We start from the raw sequence: 20,030 nt of genomic DNA, 5'->3' as shown, positions 1-20,030 counted from the left end.
AACAACAAAAAATCGCCATCACTGTAATTTGTGTGGAGTGCAGGTAGCAGACGTAAACACAAGGCTCACAAGTTTTAAAGCTTTAAAAGCCTTATATATACACTGACGATGACCGGAGCACTCTGTGCCATGTTCAGGTGCTCTAATATGGACTTTATAGGCTTGAACAGTGGCAGAAAAAACACGATTGCAAGGCTCCACCGAGTTCACCCAAAAACAGAAAGAAGAAATGCAGATGGAAACCTGCGTTCATTCTTCACGATTTCCCGACGGAAAAGAACGATCCTGACAGACATAAAAGGTGGACAGGTTTTTTTGCAGGTTTTTGCACACATATACTGTCTAATCTTTACTTTATGTATCTAATCTTGAAACCGAGGCTAAGGGCCGCTGCCGTGTAGGCAACAGGCGACAGAGGAAGAGACTAGAGAGACACGACATGGAATCAAACCGAAAATTTTTTATTTTGCCCACTGTCAATTTTAAAATTATTCAAATATGTCCAGGAATAACAGAAGAGTTGATAAATATAGTAGATGAACGCGCTGTGTCTAAATTAGCGGCATCATACCCGTATAATGGCTTCTGTCATCTTAACATGGCCAAAACAACACTTTATTCAGGGTAACTGGGTTTTAGTGGACTATAGAAATATGATAAAGTTTACAGTAATACATCATATTGCTTTAAAAACTACAATATGTTCCTCTTATCATCACAGCAAGGTGTGCTGTGCAAAAGTATTTTATCCTGGTTTGTTGGTACATGCTGGCAGCCCAGAGGAAACTGCTAAGTAAGATGATTTACCGAGATGTGTTTGTATGTCCAACAAAACGTTCAATTAAAATGATGTTTACAAGAGGGCCTCTGCTCTGCTTTGCTCCAAACAGGGGTTAAAAAAACAGGGGAAAAATGTATTTTACAACTCATTTGATAGACGACAAGGGCACGTAATACCGGCTGTGCCTGAAAATGATGTTTGTGTTTATACTGGCCCTTGTAAAAAGCAGAAAAAGCAGCACTTTGGTCATCTTCCTGTGCTGCCCATAAATAAGGGGAGATTGAAAGTTGAAAATAACTCAGCTCAATCTGAGTCAAAGGTAACGGCACAAGAGCTGTCTTCACTAAATTCATTTCCAATGATTTGTTTTAGAATTGAGCCAAAAAAATTGCATCAAATGGTATCCACCATAGATGGGTTTTGTACTCGCCATTATCTCTGTTATTTTACCGGCATGTAATGTGACGGTGGACTGAAAGCAGATCCTTATTCAGTGAAAGGTAAACAAAATATGGTTTTTACACTTTATGTATTTTTGCCTAAACGAAATCCAAACCTGTACCTTATAACGTTCATTTCCAAGGATCACAAATATTTCTGTCACCATAAGACTTGCAGCTGTAACTGCAGCGAAACTTCAACCTACAAAGCAACACCCAGGCTCTGAACACTAACTCCTGCCACACTTTTCAGATTTTCAGCAGTAAAATAAACTTGGAAACCATGTATTACTTAAATTGTGTTTCAACATTACACATGTTGTGTTGCTGTATCACATAAAGTCAGAATAAAATGCATTAAAGTTTGTGGTTGTAACATGACCTCACAAACCTTGATGTATTAAAACAATACATGCCATACTGAATGTTACTGAAACACCGATGGAGATTTGCATCTTTGACAGCCTGGATCCAATGAAATCGAAATAGGAAAAGTAAGGAAATGTTGCTTAGGACAGTGTAACAGAATTTTATAAGCTTTATTTTCTCCGCTTTTACTGCAACAGAGCAGCTTCCAGAGTGAGATGTTAAGTGGATTCTATTAATCCTTGACTTGGATGATCCACATAATTCCCTGAAGCCTTTGTCAGAGTCTCAACTGCTTACACCATTTATGAACATTTATGTGAAAGGAATGGATTACACAACCAGATCCAAGAACAGCATCACCATGGAGACCGTATCAGATAAATAATGCATTAGATTGATGAACTCAGATCAAGCTGTTCTGTCGGCATTCTCACATTAAGACACTGTTAACCCCAATGCTTGTAATCCAGGGTGATCGTGTTTACACATGAAACTTTATGGGTTTTATTCAAGACCCAATTAAAAGTTCCTGAGCATCCTTAATATGTCTAGTGAAAGGTTTTGGCTGGGCGCATCCGCACTGATAAACGGCTTCTCATAAAGTGAACATCTTTTTACACTAGAGGAGTTACATCAGAGTAAATATTCAACATTTCATCCATTCAGTAGAGCTCTCCCAGATCACTGTTCACACCCTGACCCTCTGTTCTGTGTGCAGTCAGTGCAGCTGCAGAAACCAGATTTTAATTAAGAAAAAGGGCCACTTACTTATTGGAGGACAAAGCACAGACTCTGATTAGCCCTGGAGAGGTGTTTCATCTGGGGAAGCGTAGACATTTTTTTCACTCATCATCCTTTCCCCTTGCCTACTCAGCTCTGTGTCTCCCCCTGCAGGTGAAGTTGAGTCGCTTATGTGAACAGGACAAGATCCTCAAGGACCTAGAGACGAGGATCAGCTCCCTGAAGAACGACAAGGTAACCAGTCTCTGTTAGACACAGCATCTTCTGATCGCCAGATCTGGTCAACACACTGGCATTAAATAAAGAGTATGGAATAAATCTGACCTGACGGAGCTACAGTCGAGGACAGTTCACTGTTCAGAGGTCAATGCAGCTTTTTTTTGTAATAGGCCACCCCTGATCACCTCAGGAGTGGCACTTATTTAGAGTGGTATTTTCACTCCAAATAAGATTTTTTTTTTTTATATAAAGGTACAGAGAGGAGCTTATGCTCTTGTCTCACCATATTTGATTTGGTTGTCATTATTAAAGGAAATGAATTAGTCTGGGAAACCACATACTGTAGGTGACATCCTTCTGAGACGTTATAGTGACTCAGGATGGTTTGTGGTGAAAGGCTGCCCTCTGGAGGCATTTTTCACTTCTTAATAGACCAGTGGTTTCAGATTTCTCAGGCAAACCCCCCTTTAGGGGAATATTTTCCAGGCCCTGTTGTCCTAAGAAGAAAAAAAAATGACAATAGTCTTTCGAATTTTCTACACATTTCTTGTTATTTCTCACTTTTTGTTGTGCCTAACATTGTGAACTATACTATTTTGTTATTTGGATGTGTTTTTCTTTCCAGTTAAACAAACAAGCAGAAAATTACTCTGGACTGAAACGCATAAAGGCAACTGGTCCATCAGCCTTTAGTTAATGAGAAATACCAAAAAAAGGAACTAAAGGAATATATCTATAGTGTAGTGAAGTGGAGATAGTGGCTAAATGTCTCACTATCTAAACTTGCATACAATGTATGGGACACATCCGTATGTATTAAAGATCATACCACTCTTATTAAATAAAAGATTTTCTGGCCAGCAGCAAGGTTTTTGTCCCATTCGTCTGGGTATTTCAGCTTTTTTTTCACCGTCAGAGTTTTTAAATGTCTGCAAACACTGGTGAATATGTGAGTTTAACGTTTTTACCCCAATAGACTCCATCATTGATAGCAAAACTTTCTCATGTCAGGAAATACTTTTCTGCGTAGGGAAAAAAAAAACTTCTCGCACTGCTTGTCATGTCTGTGGACCAATGTAGGCTGGACATACTCGCCTTGTCACATGTCATCTTGTCACCATAGGAATGCTGATTTGTGTAACATTCAAATAAATCCGGGTCGCAACATTGAAAGAATGCAGATTAGTTCCCCTTGCAGAATAAAATCAAAGGTCTGGAAGGCTCTCATGTCCCGCTTGTCGTGACACCGAAGCCCAGGGGGCGCTCCAAACATTTTGAGAATCACTGCTGTCAAACGGTCCTCTCCGAATGAATTGGTGTTTTTTTTCTGTTAACCTTTCACTGCTCAACCCCTCACTTGTTTCAGGACAAGCTGGAGAGAGTACTTGACATGTCTCACCAGCAGATGGAACAGTACCAGGAGCAGCCAGCCCACGCCCAAAAGATTGCCTACCAGCAGAGGCTGCTGCAGGAAGATCTGGTGACCATCAGGGCCCAAATTTCTCGTGTCTCAACGGTATATATGTCTACATGGGCATAGCTGTGTCTGTCACCATTGATTGATGATGGTAGACTTGGCTAAAATGGCAATATTTCATTCTGTGCTCAATACATGCCAGATTCATGACATATCTAGAGGCATAAATCTTGTGTCATATGTTAACAGAATTACACAAGAGTGCTATCAAATGTAGGCCATAGAACAGCCTGTGTCATCAGCCATTGTGCATGTGTGTATAATTTTATTTATGTTTTGGGTCATGCAGGAAATGTCACATGCGTGGGATGAGTACAGCATGCTGGAACAATCCGTGGAGCAGCTAAGGATGGCCCTGCAGGCACACATGACCCACGGCGACACTTCTCAGGTGAGACTTTGCTCTGACTTTATAATCATTTCAAAATAAAATCCGTAGCAAGTAACCAGTTCTTAACATTACTTTACTAAAAATTATATTATAATACACCGTGGCATGATTTAAAGGGAAAAAAACTGAGCTAGGGGGTTGTTTGCACACTTTTCATTACAGTGACATTAAAAGTCAAGTGAAGGAAATCTGAAAAATCTTTCCTAAACACATTTAAAATATTATAGTAAACCCACTTCTTGAATGCATATTACAAGGAAAAAAAGGTCATATGTTAAACTGCATAGAACTAAAACAATGGGTGCTTTCGACCATCAGTGCATGTTTACTATTTAAATATTTTGTTTGTTTTTACTCTGCACTACAAGAAGAACAACTGGAATAAAGTTAAACTAGGTGAGATGATTGCGTGTGTTTAATGTGATATAATACAGCAGGAAAAGGCGGAGCTAAAGCGCGAGCTGTGGAGGATCGAGGACGTTATGGGCGGGCTTAGTTCCAGCAAAGCTAACTACAAGATAACAGTGGAGTCTATTCAGAATCCAGGTGAGATTCGTTTTTTTGCAGACGACATTGTGATCTGTAATGAAAGCAGGAAATAAAGGATTGAATGTCAGGAGAAACACGAAAAAATACATGTGTTGGAATGAGAGGGAGACAGGGGGCATAGTGAAGTTGCAAATGAGAAGTACTCAAGATGGAGTTTAAGCCCCTGGTGTAAACCATGCAAAGTAACGCGAAGCAAACTAAAGTTTCATTTACAATGAAAATGGCTCTGCTAGGGAGGTAATCATTTTTTAAATGGACTCTGAACCAAAGGTGGAGCATCGTATTGGGAGGATGCTAAAACTTTCTCTCTGGTTGAACTTGCCCAGTGTTTTCTCTCAGTCTTTTTCTAGCTCATACTCCTCTGCCCTTCATGTTTTGTGTTGACTTTAAATTGCACCACAGGAGTTCTATATTTTCATTAGCAAACACCCCATATGAACCCAACCAGCCACACTGAATATCAGTGTTTTACAGAGCTTGCTTTGAAATACAATAGAAAACGGCAACATTAGAGGAAATAAGTCTTTAAAGGAAGCACAGACTTCTCCGGCTTTCAGCGTCTCCACCAAACTGGAGAGAGAGGATAATGCTCAGACTTTTTTTCAGGAGATTTTAATCAGTAAAATTAGACAAATAATTTTTTTTGTTTTAATGGAGCAGACACACATGAGCTTCTAGCTGTCGATTTTTAATTTTCATGGCATTTCAAAGCATTTTGACTTTTTATGTTTTTCTGCAAAGGATGTTTTTAGTGTTTTCTGTGTGTATGCTGTGTGCGCTGTATTTTAGGGACTTTTTATAATAAAAAAGCAGTGGGCCTGTGTGAGTATACTGGCATTTAAATGATTATAATCACCAAATTATATTTGATCATAATACTTCAGACTAAAATGTTTTTTTGAAATGCCAACATGCTTAAATTAAAAATAAATATAAATGTCTAATAATTGTACAGTATTTTCTTGGGAAGGTGGGCATTGCTTGTCCTTGTGTTTGGACTTCTTAGAGTTAAAGATGGCGATTCTTCTTGCACAGACCTTTGTCAGTGTGAGGACGGGCAGACTGGACAGAACATTAAGATGTTTCATTAAATAAAATGCTGTGGAAGCTCAGTTTGAGGTCCGCTGTTTTTATGCTCTACAACGTTTTCAAACAACAATTATACAGGAAAAAAAGATTTCATGGTTGCAGAGACTTTGAAAGGCTAAATAAAGAAGGGCATCACAACAAGTCAAACATGTTCGTCTATGTAAACCAGTGAATTGACTTAACATGGTCTCCACTGTGTTATTGTGGTTGAGAAGCTGAGCACCTTAAGAACCACTGGCAGAAACCCTGAAATGTGACACTTGGGTTTTTATGTTTTGACACGCCTCAGCAGACAGAAGATTAGTGCCTTCGGTGTCAGACCAGGCAGTGCCTTCCCTCAGTGCAGAGGTCCAGCCTCCTCCTCGCAGCTCCATCTCCCACACTTTGCCTCACAGCAACGTACCAAAGTGGGTGAGTGTCCCTTTGCTTGACCCTACAGAGTTATCTGCATCTTGACTCTCATACGAGTTCTACATCACAAACTTTCACCACAAAGACAGCAACATCTCCTACATCACTGACGCTGTCCTGATCCGATTGCCCTACAGGCCGAGGACAATGCCCCGCCCAGGCCACCACTTCCTCGTCTCTATGACTACGAGGAGACACCCCCTGTGGTGCCCCCCCTCCCCAAAGAGGCCTCGGTCATCCGCCACACATCGGTGCGAGGGCTCAAACGGCAGTCAGACGAGAGGAAGAGGGACAGGGAGTGTGGCCAGTGCGTTGCCAATGGAGATTGTAAGGTACTGTATAGTGTCGTTCATTTTATTATGCTGTCTTTTTTAAAGTGGAAACCTTCTACAGGTAGTTTGCTCACGTAGAAATGACACAGTTCCCCTCTTGTAGGGTTATAAGCCTTTACTACGTAGGGGTTTGATGTATTGGGCTACTGTCTCAGCCCCTCTTTTAATCCCTGTTTCAGACTGATTTGAGATCATACCTGAGTGAACCCGAACTGCCAGGCAGCAGCCACCAGATCACAGGATCCGACGCCGACTACCAGTATTACCCAAGCAAAGGTATCAGAGGAGGAACAGGCTTGACATCTGAATAGAAACAACTGAATCAAAGTCTTTTTGAGCAAAAAGACTGCTTTGTCATGTTTTGACATGTGCTACTGCAACATGGAGGAGGGAAAATATACAATGTAAAATAGTGTAGATTGTCTTTTAGTGTAAGAGGAGTCTTAAGTTTAATTTACTGTTAATGTTTTTATGACTTTTTCATGTTAAATATTGCAATTTCTCTAAATTCAGTTCAAATTCAGTTTGATAAATTAGTTTACCAGTAGGATGAAAAAAAGACTCTATACCCAACAAACTGTCTCACATTTTGTTACATTAAAGCTGCGCATTTCAATGTATTTCCTTTTATAGATAAAATAAAAAACGTGTGGTGGGAAGCTAAGTCTGCACATCATCCTGAGCGATCCCTCTCCACTATAACTTAGGGTGGAGGCGGCATCGTACTGTGGGAATGCTGTCATCAGCAGGGAAAGTTGATCAGATAGGTGGGATGGATGGCATGTCTCTAACAGCTTTGCCCATTCTTCTTCATAAAACAGCTCAGCTTCATTCCCATTGGATGGAGAGCGTCTAGGAACATTATTTATTCAAGATTTCCTTTAAATGTGCTCAGTTAAGTTTCAGTCTGGACTTTACAGGGGTTTTCTAACATATAAGTATATTTTAGTTTAAACCTTTCCATTTTAGCCTTGGCTGTATGTTTTGTGCCATCGTCCTGCTGGAAGGTGAAGCTCATCTCCAGTCTTAAGTCTTCTGATGCTTTAACAGGTTTTTTTCTGGCGTCATCTCATATTTAGTTTTATTCATCTTCCCCTCAACAGACTAGCTTCACTGTCTCTGCTGATGAGAAGCATCCCCACAGCATGATGCTGCCACCTCCATGTTCCACTATAGGGATGGTATTCAGGATGATATGAATGTTTTTCACCACGCAGGATTTTGCATGTGGACTGAATACAAGCGCGCACTACACATTGGGTTTTGCTTGAAAATACGTCATATAATGTGAATTTCCCCACTGAGGGCCAAAATGGTCATTTCTATTCTCTCCTTCTAAACCACTTATCATTTTGCTTCCATTGGAAGCTATACACCATTTTGTGTTGATCTGTCAAATAAAATCAAAATAAGCTATACTGATGTTTATGGTTGTAACATGACAACATGTAGAAAGGTTAATAGGAAATAAATGATTTTGCAAGACACTGTTTTTAAAAAAAGAAATCATTCGTTTGTTACCATGCTTTTTAATTATATATGTAACTAATGACTAACTGATCTGATTGAAACCTTCACGCTGTATATTTTCTGTGTTTTCACTCTTTGCACACTGACGATATAGCTCGATTAAACTCTTCTCTTCTGTCATTCCCAACCGCGTTGGTCAGGAACCACATCTCGGCTGGACCAGTCCAACTCCATCTCGTCCTACGTCACCCTGAGGAGAGGTGCCGGCAGCTCTGCACCAAAGGTCAGTAAAGGCTGCATAGGTGTAGGTCACAGGATCTCACAAAATGAGTACAACCCTCACACTTTTGTAAATATTTTACTCAATCTTTTCATCGGGAGGGTGTGTCAGCCTATCGGTGCTCAGACCATACGCTGCACACGACACCAAAATGGTCTGCATGGTTGTCAACCCAGAACAAAGCCCTAGTGGCAGGGAGCTACAGTTCATTGTGAGAACCATGAATTCTAACATGTACTGTGACATGCAGGCTCTACTTCTGTATGTCACAGACATAGAGGCTTCAGAAACTGGGCCACAGGGTCGTAGTCCAACACGGTATCAACCTCAAACCTCCAAGACAACCACTGCCTTGCTAAAGAAACTGGGGGTTAGGGTGCTGGACTGACCGAGCATGTCTCCAGACCTAAACCCTTTTCAGCATCTGTGGGGCATCCTCATACAAAAGGTGGAGGAGTGAGAGGTCTCTGACCTCCACCAGCTCCGTGATGTTGTCATGGAGGAGAGGAAGAGGAGTCCGGTAGCAACATGGGAAGCTCTAGTAACCTCCAGGCCCAGTGAGTTCAGACAATGCTGAAGAATAATGGTAGCCACTCAAATTATTGACACTCTGCTCAGAGTTTAGAAATGGTTTACTTAGGGGTGTACTCACATTTTTTGATATAATACATCAGTGGCTGTATTGAGTTATTTTGAGGGCCAGCTAATTTACACTGACTACCTTACATTGTAGCCAAGTGTCATTTCTCCAGTGAAAGAAATGTGAAGGGTTCACTCACTTTTATGAGATATCCTAACTACTGGTACAACCAAACAAGAGTTGTACAATAAAATAAAAGATAATATGAACAGTCATTTGTGGGGGTAAGTAAGGAGAGGGACTAACTCAACGTTTCAGAACCAAGTGAAAACTTGGAGCTAAAGCAAAGCAACAGGCTTCATGACGGAGCACGGAAAAGACCTGAGAGTACGGAAGCCAGGAGGAGTGTATACAGACTGGCACGGTTGGATGGCAAAAACTTCAGAAAACACAGTGTAAACCATGACAATTTTTCTTTTCTTCCCCAGCTTTGCTCTAAGGACGCTGTTACTCATTTTGTTAACTGATTATTTGCTTAAACTTTAGCTTTTTGATCTTTAACCGGCATCTGACTTCTACTTTGTGCTGGATTACTGTATTTCAGCAGGAGTCGATGAACTCGACAGCAGCGCAAAGAGAAGGGAATGAAAAACAAACATCTGGATTACTAACAGTAGTGCATGTGGGTTTCCGTAGCAACTCCATAGCAACCAAGTTGCTCTACAGTTGTTCCATGGCATCACCAGTGAACTAGAGTTATGTTTGAAAATAAATACACATTCAGTGGAAACTTCACACGTGTATTTGTTTTACAGATTCTTTTCAAAGATGCTGAGGAAAAAAGTTAAACTTTTCTAAAAAAAATAATAATAATAATTGCAAATTTCAACTGTTTTTAAAAAAAAAGTGCCTTTCCACTGAGTTCTGGCCTGTAGACAGCTCTTAAGCCTGGTTTGCATGAGTTTTTTTTTTTTTTTTTTGCTTTATTTTTGCCTCCATCATCCCCTTCTGACATGCCCCAATTATCAGGATGGCTCTTAAGATAATCTTGAGAGATATTCCTGCCGTATGTGGTGTGTTAAGAGTGATCTGGTGTGCCTGGACGGATGTCAGGATCGCTCCGACCTCAACTCGGGGATGTTCAACATGTTTGATTATCTTGCCCTGAAATCCTAGCGTCTATATCATGGTGCAGTAAACGTAGAGCCCCTCTTCAGACAGTCTCCACTCCTTTAGGCAACAAATTTTAATGTACTTTCTTTGTTAAAATTAGTCCACAAACTATCGGCATTATCCTTCCTCGTCGTCCATGTTTATTTACTCTGAACTCAAGTTTAAACTCGATAGCTTTTGCGAAATTTGTTCGTGTGTGGCGTGTTGTGCGTGTACGAGCGAACCTGTTTTATCTGCAATTTATTTTTTATTGTTATGTGCGGGGTCTCTCAAGCTTTGAAAATCGGGCGACAAATTTAAACCCTTGTCTGGGTGAACCAGCCTTTAGGTGATTTAAATCTGAACTTGTAGTTCCTAAACAGGGTCTGTTCAAGATGCCAAATTATTTAAACCCCATTTGTTAATTTGGTCAAACAAAATAAAAAAAATTTCTCAAACTTTGTTTTAAAGGATCTGTATTGTAAGATACTATCCCAAAGTCCTTTGCCACACTCAAAATGAAAAAGGTTAGAAGTCTGTCTGAACAATGTAAAAGACAGAGTCTAGAAATCTATAGACCCTTTCCCAATTTCCCTCCTCATCTCCTCATACCTCTTCTCCACCTCTGTCTCCTCAGGACAGACCCAAGAGTGCTTTTGAGCGTCTGTCGTCCCCTACGGAGGGCGAGCAGCTTCCGAGCAGCCAGCCTCGAGGCCGCATGACCGCCGAGGAGCAGCTGGAGCGGATGAAGCGCCACCAGAGGGCGCTGGTCCGCGAGCGCAAGAGGAACCTCAGCCACGGCGACCGCTCCTGCACGGGCCTGTCCTCGTCCACGTCGCAGCGCTCGTCGTCGTCCTCCAGGCTGCCCAGCCGCCCCTCAGATCCTCCCCCCTCCGTACGTTACCCGTCCCTGCAGCGCAGCAGCGGCAGCAGACACAGGGAGCACCAAATTCACCCTCAGTGCTGCTATGCTACTCTCCAGCCCCCAGCCACACAATAACCTTGAAGGAATGCTAACTGTTTAGCTCTCTTCCTTGTTTCACCAGTGTCGGTAGCCGCGCCCGCTAACAAGCTGAAAAGCAGCACTAACTTGGTTAATTATTAGCTTGGTTAATGCCGTAGACGGGTTGGGAGGAAAATCAGTCCCAAGGCATTGAGGGAAACCTGTGGCTACAGTCGGAGACGGACAGAGTGGCTCCTTGCTTCGTTTTTTTTCTTTCTCAAAGTTTCAGGGGTTTAGGATAACTTAATTGCCACTGCCACCCCTTGGGACCTCACTGACGCAATTCTGAATGTAAACTCACATAAAGAAGAGGAGGAAGCGTAAAGCGTCGCTTTAACTTCTTTTCTCCATTCTAATCACCATTACGTAGAGAGAAGAGCCCATATATATGTACATCTACATGCTGTGTACATGTACTTTTATTTATTACCCGAAGGATATTTTCAGTATACAGCTGTAAAGTTCTATTTTGTATAGATTTGGTATATAGAGCATATATAGAGGACTGAGTGAAATGTTAGGAAGAATTTAAAACACTGAATTTCAGGTGCAACGCTAGTGGCACAAATCATGACCGCACCTCCCTGCTTTCCTTTCCTTAAATCAAATCCAAGTGCCTTGGTTTGTTGACGATCGTTTTGCCTTTGTCCCAAATTTACGTCTGTTATCAACATTTAGGTCGAGCACGGAGGAATGCTTTGGCACTTTTCAGACTCACATAGGAATGATGTAAGAGCCAACTGTAGGGCTTGTTTTCTGTACAGATCGTAGTCAGGGAGACGTAGGGACACTGCTGCTTTTAATCTGGAAGCTGAATTTAACATAGCTTATGGCTAACACTGCCCTTTGGTTTCAGTGTGGTATGCTAGCAATGCTAACATGTTTTAATGAAAATGAATGGCTCATGTCACACACTCTGGATAACACGGAGCACAATAACAGCCAGACTGGTACCATAGACTAACCACCACACAGGACGGCTGGGATTAAAACAGAAGTTGACGTGCTTTACAAAGGTCTTCATGCCCTTTTGAAGTTTAACTCATTTTGTTATGTTGCAAGCTAAAATTTTAATGTGTTTTTTGGAGATTCCAAGTGACAGACCGACACCAAGTAGTGCATCATTATGAAGCACAACAAAAGAAATCACCTTTTGTGCAGAATCATCTTTTGGAGTTTGTCTTTAGAAGATTTGTACATCTGACTAAAAAGTTTAGTTTTTTTCTTTCTGCAAAATAGCTAAAGTTCATCATTGATAATCAAAGCCCATAAAAGTTACCATCTTTGCTGTTGCTATTTTATTTATTTGATCTAATACCAAAACAAGAAGACGCCTTGTTTTCACTTGCAGTTTTAAGACAATGAAATGGAAAAACTGGCCTCAGGACAAAATGTAACTGTATTTTAAAAGGTTGAATTTATTATTATAATAATAATAATTAATAATAATAATAATAATAATAATTATTATTATTATTATTAGTAGTAGTAGTAGTAGTAGTAGTAGTAGTAGTAGTAATAATATTAAGGAAAAATATCCATTCCATTGTTATTTTCCATCATCCAATAATTAATTTTCCTTTTTTGTGGGGGTGCTGGTGCCTATCTCCAGCAGTCATTGGGTGAGAGGCAGGGTACACCCTCAACAGGCTGCCAGTCCGTCACAGGGCAACACAGAGACACACAGGACAAACTACTATGAACACACACACTCCCACCTAAAGGCTGTTTAATGAGACCAAATAACCTAACAGTCATGTCTTTGGACGAGTACCCAGAGAGAACCCACTCGTGCAGAAACAAACACTTTTTTTGCATGACGAATATAGTTGATTTTGTTGTTACTTTAAGTTCAGGGTTTGTAAACTCAGCCAAGAGAACATTTTTTTCTGTTAGGCAATGGTTATGCATTTATAATTCTTTTACAATGTTCCCTCCTTCTATAACTTAAAGACTGTAGAACCTCCCTAACCCAGGAGCCACAGTGCTACCAACTGTGCCAATGTGCAGCCCCGTTTTGTTATTTTCTATAGAAATAATAGTTGTTTACTGAGACCAAAATACTTTTCTGATGTTTTTTTTATAAAAAAAATAGTACAATCATGTTTTATTTCCCTTGCACCTCCCTGTTGATCTGTCATATAAAGTCCCAATAAAACACGAGCTGCCTGAAGACTTTTCTAAAGCACAGAAGCTTTCTGTGACTGTCAGAGAAAGCAATACGTGATTTTAATGAGTTATCCTGTTACTTTTTCACCTCTTTCTGACAATGTCACCAGAGTATTTTATTTTTCTTGTGTGCGATTCTCCGCCAGCATTAAACGTTTTCATTTGATTTGAACTAACGCCCTCATTCATACGGTCCCGTCTTGTATGACCTCGGAGGTAATTGTTGTTGTTTGACTGCGTAACAATAATAGTGACTCATTTAGAGGTTGAACGCTCAGAACTGGAGTGCTTTCAAGTGGCCTATGCTATGCATCATGAATATATAGGACAGGTTGAAGGAGCTCGGCTGCATTGCAATAAAGTGCCATCCACATTCATTGGCACCCCTGGCAAACGCGGGTAAAAAGTCCTAAAATAAATTCACCTTTCATTGAAAAATGCTGAAAATGTGTTTTCAACAGAATGAGCAATAGCAGAATTATTGGGACCCCTTCAGGAGCATTAGAGAAGATTGTCCAGAGTCTTGGTTCCTCTCACCCACTCTCTAAACAATCTGGTCAAATTAAAAAAGTAAATGAATTTTCTTAAAAAAAAAAAAACAAAGAAAAAAAAAATATTATTTCTCATCATGTATTTTACCTCCATAATGTGCGGTCATATTCAATAAATTAGAATACACAATTCTAAGAGTCTTGTTTGTCAGATTAAAAGTACCTTTTGAAATAAAAACAACAACCTTTGAGCAGTTATTAAATATACTTTTCATTAAGCCCCCATTTCTGCACAAAAAATTGTTGCTTTTTATTGGTCTGATGCAATATTCTAACCTTAAATCATAGTTAACAGAAATGAAGGCTTTAAAACATCACCGGTCTGTGTTAATCAGTAGAAATTTTTTCCCCTTTGTGAATTAAGTTACTGAAATAAATTAACTTTTTGATAATATCCTAATAATTTATTGAATATGACTGTAAATGTATGAAAAATAAAGGTTAGATTTTCTATTCAGTTTGAAATCATGCCACTGCAAACAAAAGGTGATCATCCCCAGTCCCTACACCCGACCCCCATCCACCCCCCCCACCCCCACCACCACCACACACACACACACACACACACACACACACACACACACACACACACACACACACACACACACACACACACACACACCTTTACCAGGGGTGCCAATAAATATGGCCACCACTATAAGTGTGAGCAAGGAGTGGACAGCTTTGTCATGGAGGATGATCAGAGGTGGTAGTTTCCCACGTGTAGCAAAAAATATCTCCAGGTCTCTCTAACTTGGATAGGTCCAATGCATTTTCAGGTTTAGATGGCAAGATATAGTCATTCTGATAACATATAACAAATAAAAAAAAAACAGTTGATTCCCAGAGTCTGTGAGGCAGCTCTGCAGCGTTTTCCTCTGCATGGCGCTGGTGTCCGCTCCTTGTCTTCCCAGAGTGTTCCCACCGTGGGGGGGGTTTTGTTTCCCTCCCCAGTACAGTGGATCAGATCAAACAGAGCGACAGCTAAATGTATTAGGGAAATAAGAGAGGTGAACTTCTGATCGCCGCCTAATTCTGTGTAATTAAAGAAGCAACGCACAACTCTTTTCCCCTCTTTCTTTTCTATCATGTAGAGATTTGCACTCAATAAAGAGTTTCTTGCTTCTGAAGCTCCTCCTGGCTGTTTTTCTTCTTAATCCGGTGGGGGGTTTTGAGGGACGTGTGCATGGTGTTCTCTCTCTCCGTGTCTCTCTGTGTGTGTGTGTGTGTGTGTGTGTGTGTGTGTGTGTGTGTGTGTGTGTGTGAGGCTCCTGTTCCTGAGCACATGGAGGCACGGGACGCAGCGTTTCTCTGAAGCATGCGAGCACTCCGACAGATCAGACTCTGCAGGCTGCTGGAGTTGGAAGGATGCATGCATGGCTTTGATGCTCCTTGGATGATTACTCACAAGTACCCCTCAGCAACACTGACACACACACATATACGCACACATTAGTGCTTCTTAGTGGATGTTTTAGTGCGCCGCGCAGAGAAGGGTGCAGAAAAGTTTTAAAGCCATGCCGGACTCCCTCAGTGAGCCCGAGGCTTGATTAGCTGCGGGGAGCTGGGACGTTTCTGTGTGCTGACTTCTCTAATTTGGTTACACTTCTTTTAGGCAACTTTCATACTTCTTCTGATCTGATCTGTTAGGACCTATCCTCAACATTTAGGCTCCCCATAGCAAACTGCTATATTTTACTATGTCAGCTTTCACCCAGTTATTTAAATATGTGTCAATCCGGTCTGGATTTCGGATGTATTAAATAAAAAATAAAAAGATCTGATTAATTTTTCTTAGTCATTTTAGGTTAAAATAAAATGTGATCAAAGCTTACTTTTTTCTGTAATCGTTACAGATTGGGAATACCAAAAGTTTCTTACCTTCACAGAGCCGGCACCAGCGCATTGTTTCAGATTAATTTGTTTAATCTTTTCATGTAAACGGCTTTATCTAATCAATTAAAGCGTTCCGAACTGCTTAAACCACGCAGAATTAAGCACAGAGCCCTTTTTTTTTAAATTCATCATTCACTTGGCTTTTTTTTAATTTGTCCTTTTTAAACTTAAAACAATGCAACCCCACATATTTTTTTACCCAGCTCTTTCACCTGTCCTGGTTGGGTAATCCTGACTCGTTTCCCCTCTCCAGGTGTTTGACTGGCAGGAGGAGCGACCTGGAGCAGAAGGTCAGAGCGACGAGGCGCTGCACCAGGTCAAAGAGAGGGCAAGGAGGCAGTCGGACGAATGGGTGACGGTCACAGCCAGACGCGTGCAGGAGGTGGACTTGGAGCCCCTGGACTATGACCTGGATATCAGCAGGGAGGTACGGGAGCGCCGCTTTAGGCTCGTTAACTGCTTTATCCTTTCTAAAAGCAGTTCTGATGAGTGTTGAGATCTTTGTCTAGATCAAACAACCAACTCAGTCCCAGTTTCCACCATCTGGCTGTAGCCTTCAGGGGAAACTGACGAACCTGAATACATTGCAACAATATTAATCGCAGTGAAAGGGTCCCACAGCATGATGCTACCGCCACCATGTTTGACAGTGGATGCTTTCCCTAGGCTCGACAGCCTGACGATGACTCCTCCAATCATCATTCTCATCAGTGCGGCCAAATTTCTCACTCTGTGCCTCGTCTGAACAGAGAAGCTTTTCTCCTGAAGGCGAGGCAGAGGCTTGAGCTTGGTGCTGTCGGTCTCAGAGCAGGGCTTTCTGTCCTCCATCCCAGTGACTGTGACACTGGTGTTTGAGCTTTTCTGGTTTATGACAGGCGTGTGTTTCGGTTGTTCCTGAACATGTCAACTAACTTCCTTCATCAGTGAGGGAAGGTTTGGGGCAGATCATTCAAAAACTGGACACAATTCCAACAGGATAATAATCAATGATGGCTCTTGACAATTTTACCAGTACTATGTTGTACCATTTGGCTTGTTTAGATTAAATGTGTTAAAGTATTGTTTCTGTCTCATTTGTTACTAATGAAGTCATTAATAAAAGGAGACCGCTTCTCCAGGGTAAAGGATCGGGAGGACCGCCGACAGGGGGCGGTAATCTCTAACAGACTGAAACTGGTTTTGGAATGGACAAAGTTGATTCGTCCAAGCTTCTGGAATGGTTCTGAAGTTAATCTTACTCGAAATTGTTTTTGGATAATGCGTTAAAGTTGGGTCTGTACCAGGAAACGGACAAATGTAACTGAACTGCACCAGTGCTAGTAGGGGCGGGGCCACATATCCAGGAGGAATAATCCCAGGAGGTTGTTCACGTCTACTAAAGGTGTGAAGTCTGGCTGCAGCTTGATAACATTTACCAAACATTTGTGCCACTAGATCTATGTATACAAGCCTGTATTTATAATTTTAGCATTGTGGCTTAAAGAAAATCCCCATTTCAATGAAACATGTTCTAAATGGTTTTGATATTAACATTTATATATTTTTTTAAATATATATTGATTGGATTTGTTTGTTTTATGGTAATTTCCCTCTGAAAAAAGAACAGTTCAAATGCATCCTCAGACAGTAGAGCAGGGCCCCCTGTGCAGAGGCTGTAGTCTGCGACGTACTCGTCCTGGGTTCGATTCCCAGTCTCAGGCCAGTTCCTGCATGTCTTCACTTCCCTCCTCACCTTCTTCAATGTCACATTACTGTTCAATAAAGGCCACTAGTAGCAAAAAAGCCCATAATTCACACCACACTCACTGTGAGCATGTGCAAACTGTTTGATAGATCTGTAAATACTCGATCTTCATCAAGTTAACTCGCCTCTACGTTCAGTTTACCGTCTGTCTGGCAGAGACAAAAAGGTCACTTTTTTTTACACCCGTTTGTCCAACATGCAGCTATCCAAACCAGACAAGGTTCTCATCCCAGAGCGCTATGTGGAGTCGGACCCAGAAGAGCCTCTTAGTTCTGAGGAGCTGGAGGAACGCTCGCGTCGGGCCGAGCGCATCAAGAACCTTCTCACCAAGTCCAGGTATCCAGAACTCAGTCTGCGTCTCATACGGCTCCCTGACCTGTTACCTTGCATCCAACTCAGCGGTATATCATTTAAAAACCTGCTGTTGTTTTTTTACATCCAGTGTTCAGAACATCCAGCCATCAGCATCGGTTGATTTCAGCGAGCTGGACTCTGCTATGCAGCAGCAGAAGAGGATCATGAGCGTCTCCCACGCGCTGGCCTCCGAGGCTTCCCGCAAGAGCAAACTGGTTGCAGGTTAGACGATTAGTCTTACAGATGTAAAAGCTTTAACTGCTTAGGGTTTAGACTTTACTAATACAGTAGAAAACTGCAACAAATGTCAGCCATTGAACCAATGAGCATTTCCCATGCTTGTTAAAAAGTATTCAACCCCCCATTTGACGTTCCAATCATTATTTGTTTTTCAAAAGGAAATCATGGACAATATATTTTTGCTTTTTGGAAAAGAATTTACAACCAAAAAAAACAACAACAACAACTCTTTAATACCAAAGGGAAAACTGATTTTTACTAAATAACATGAGTGAATTAAAAGTAATGCAATGACAGCACTGAGGAGTTCTTTCACAAATTCTCTGTAAGAATGAGATCTGGGCTTTGATTTGGCCTTTCCTTTTTGGAGTCACCCACAAGTCTGGTAGACTTCCAGGCAAGATTTTGTGTCATACAACTTCATTTTTTTCACTCTCCCATACAGCTTGGACTGGTGGAGTATTTTGTTTATCTGAATTACTTTTAATTCATCCACATTAGTTCATAAAAATGTTTTAATTTTTTTCCATGGGAAGTTATATCCACGATGATTTCATTTACAAAAACATTAAACGGAGTAAAACACCTGAAGGGGCTGAATACTTTTTAGAAGCTTCGTTCATCTTCAGACTTCTCAGCAAACCTTTAGTTGAAACAGCTCCCCCTGGTGGCGCACAACCACACGTCTACAGGAACACAACTTTACTTGAACTTTATCCTTAGCTCTCAAGCGTTTCAAACAAGTGGTTCTGGCGCTGTAGCGCCACGGTGTAGCTCCAGATGGACTGAAGCTGATAACTCAGTGTGACCGTATCATTGTTCCTGATGCGTAGGGACTGAGTGGCTGGAGAGTCGGTGAGCAGGTCTGGTCCAGGTATACACACCCCGACCTTCCTCTGTGTTCTGATGGTTCCTTTTGTTTCTGGGGGGTTGTGTGTGTGAGTGAGGACAGCGCACAGATGGATGACATCAAGATCTCAGACTGTTAAAGATAGCGTCTTTATGACCAATGAATAGCCGAATATACACCACCAGCTCAAAAAAACATCTGTGCACGTTCCTGGTTTCTTTCTTCCGGGTGTCTTGTGTTGTGTGTCAAAGAGTCTCGGGAGCAGATTTCACAAAGACTTATTGAACTTGTTTGATTGTGAGAGCCACGTTCAGTTTGTTTTTAAGTAAGTAGTTTTAAAAAAAAACACAACACGGCAAACAAAGAGATGAATTCAAAGACTTTAGTGTTAGGTTCATCTTTATTTGCTCCTTAATGGAACTTTATCAGTGAGAATCTATTGAAAGACTAAAGTTCCCAATCATAAGTCAGAATCACTTATAAATTAATTTTTAGAACCTAACCAGTGTTACATTTTTGTGATCTGCAGGCCTCAGCTGAAGTCTTTATGAAAAACTTTCTTCTCAGTTGCTGTCTTTTATTGAAGAAGCTGAGTTTATTTAAATCCTCTTTTTGGGGAAATGTTGGGATCCTTTGGATTCAGCTGGTGTTTTGGTGCAGGCTGTGTGTATCTGTGTGTTTCATGTGTGCAAAACAAAAAAAAAAATAATTACCTACAGTGCTTTGCAAAAGTTTTCCAACTTCAATGTGTTTTACTGGGCATTTATATATAAGACCAAAACAAAGTAGAGAAAAATGGAGAAGCAGATGGGGAGATTTTCCACAAACAGAAATCTGACAGCAGTAGCTTGTATTTTTAGTTACACCTCTTTAGTCAAGACCTCTAAATCAAATCCAGTGAAACCAGTTGCCTTCAAAGTCTCCTTATTATTAAATAGAGTC

At 41.0% G+C, this 20,030-nt stretch overlaps 1 protein-coding gene across 14 annotated transcripts in view; it reads left to right on the top strand.

The window, feature by feature from the left end:
• LOC105926237 (pleckstrin homology domain-containing family A member 7) overlaps nt 1-20,030 on the top strand; it is a 222,529-nt gene that overhangs the window by 201,031 nt on the left and 1,468 nt on the right. For 12 of the 14 annotated variants that reach the window (XM_036146563.1, XM_036146554.1, XM_036146571.1 and 9 more), the window contains 12 exons: nt 2,485-2,565; nt 3,917-4,066; nt 4,317-4,418; nt 4,853-4,964; nt 6,346-6,467; nt 6,605-6,799; nt 6,979-7,075; nt 8,470-8,552; nt 10,919-11,176; nt 16,154-16,327; nt 17,847-17,980; nt 18,087-18,220. In XM_036146563.1, coding sequence (XP_036002456.1) covers nt 2,485-2,565; nt 3,917-4,066; nt 4,317-4,418; nt 4,853-4,964; nt 6,346-6,467; nt 6,605-6,799; nt 6,979-7,075; nt 8,470-8,552; nt 10,919-11,176; nt 16,154-16,327; nt 17,847-17,980; nt 18,087-18,220 — 1,642 coding nt within the window. The remainder of the gene's footprint in view (nt 1-2,484; nt 2,566-3,916; nt 4,067-4,316; nt 4,419-4,852; nt 4,965-6,345; nt 6,468-6,604; nt 6,800-6,978; nt 7,076-8,469; nt 8,553-10,918; nt 11,177-16,153; nt 16,328-17,846; nt 17,981-18,086; nt 18,221-20,030) is intronic. The other 2 variants (XM_036146567.1, XM_036146582.1) reach the window with 1 other exon arrangement.

Source organism: Fundulus heteroclitus, chromosome 2, assembly GCF_011125445.2.
Source record: "Fundulus heteroclitus isolate FHET01 chromosome 2, MU-UCD_Fhet_4.1, whole genome shotgun sequence".
Lineage (NCBI taxonomy): Eukaryota > Metazoa > Chordata > Actinopteri > Cyprinodontiformes > Fundulidae > Fundulus > Fundulus heteroclitus.
Note: the sequence above shows the minus strand (reverse complement) of the source record. Positions and strands in the feature narration are given on the sequence as shown.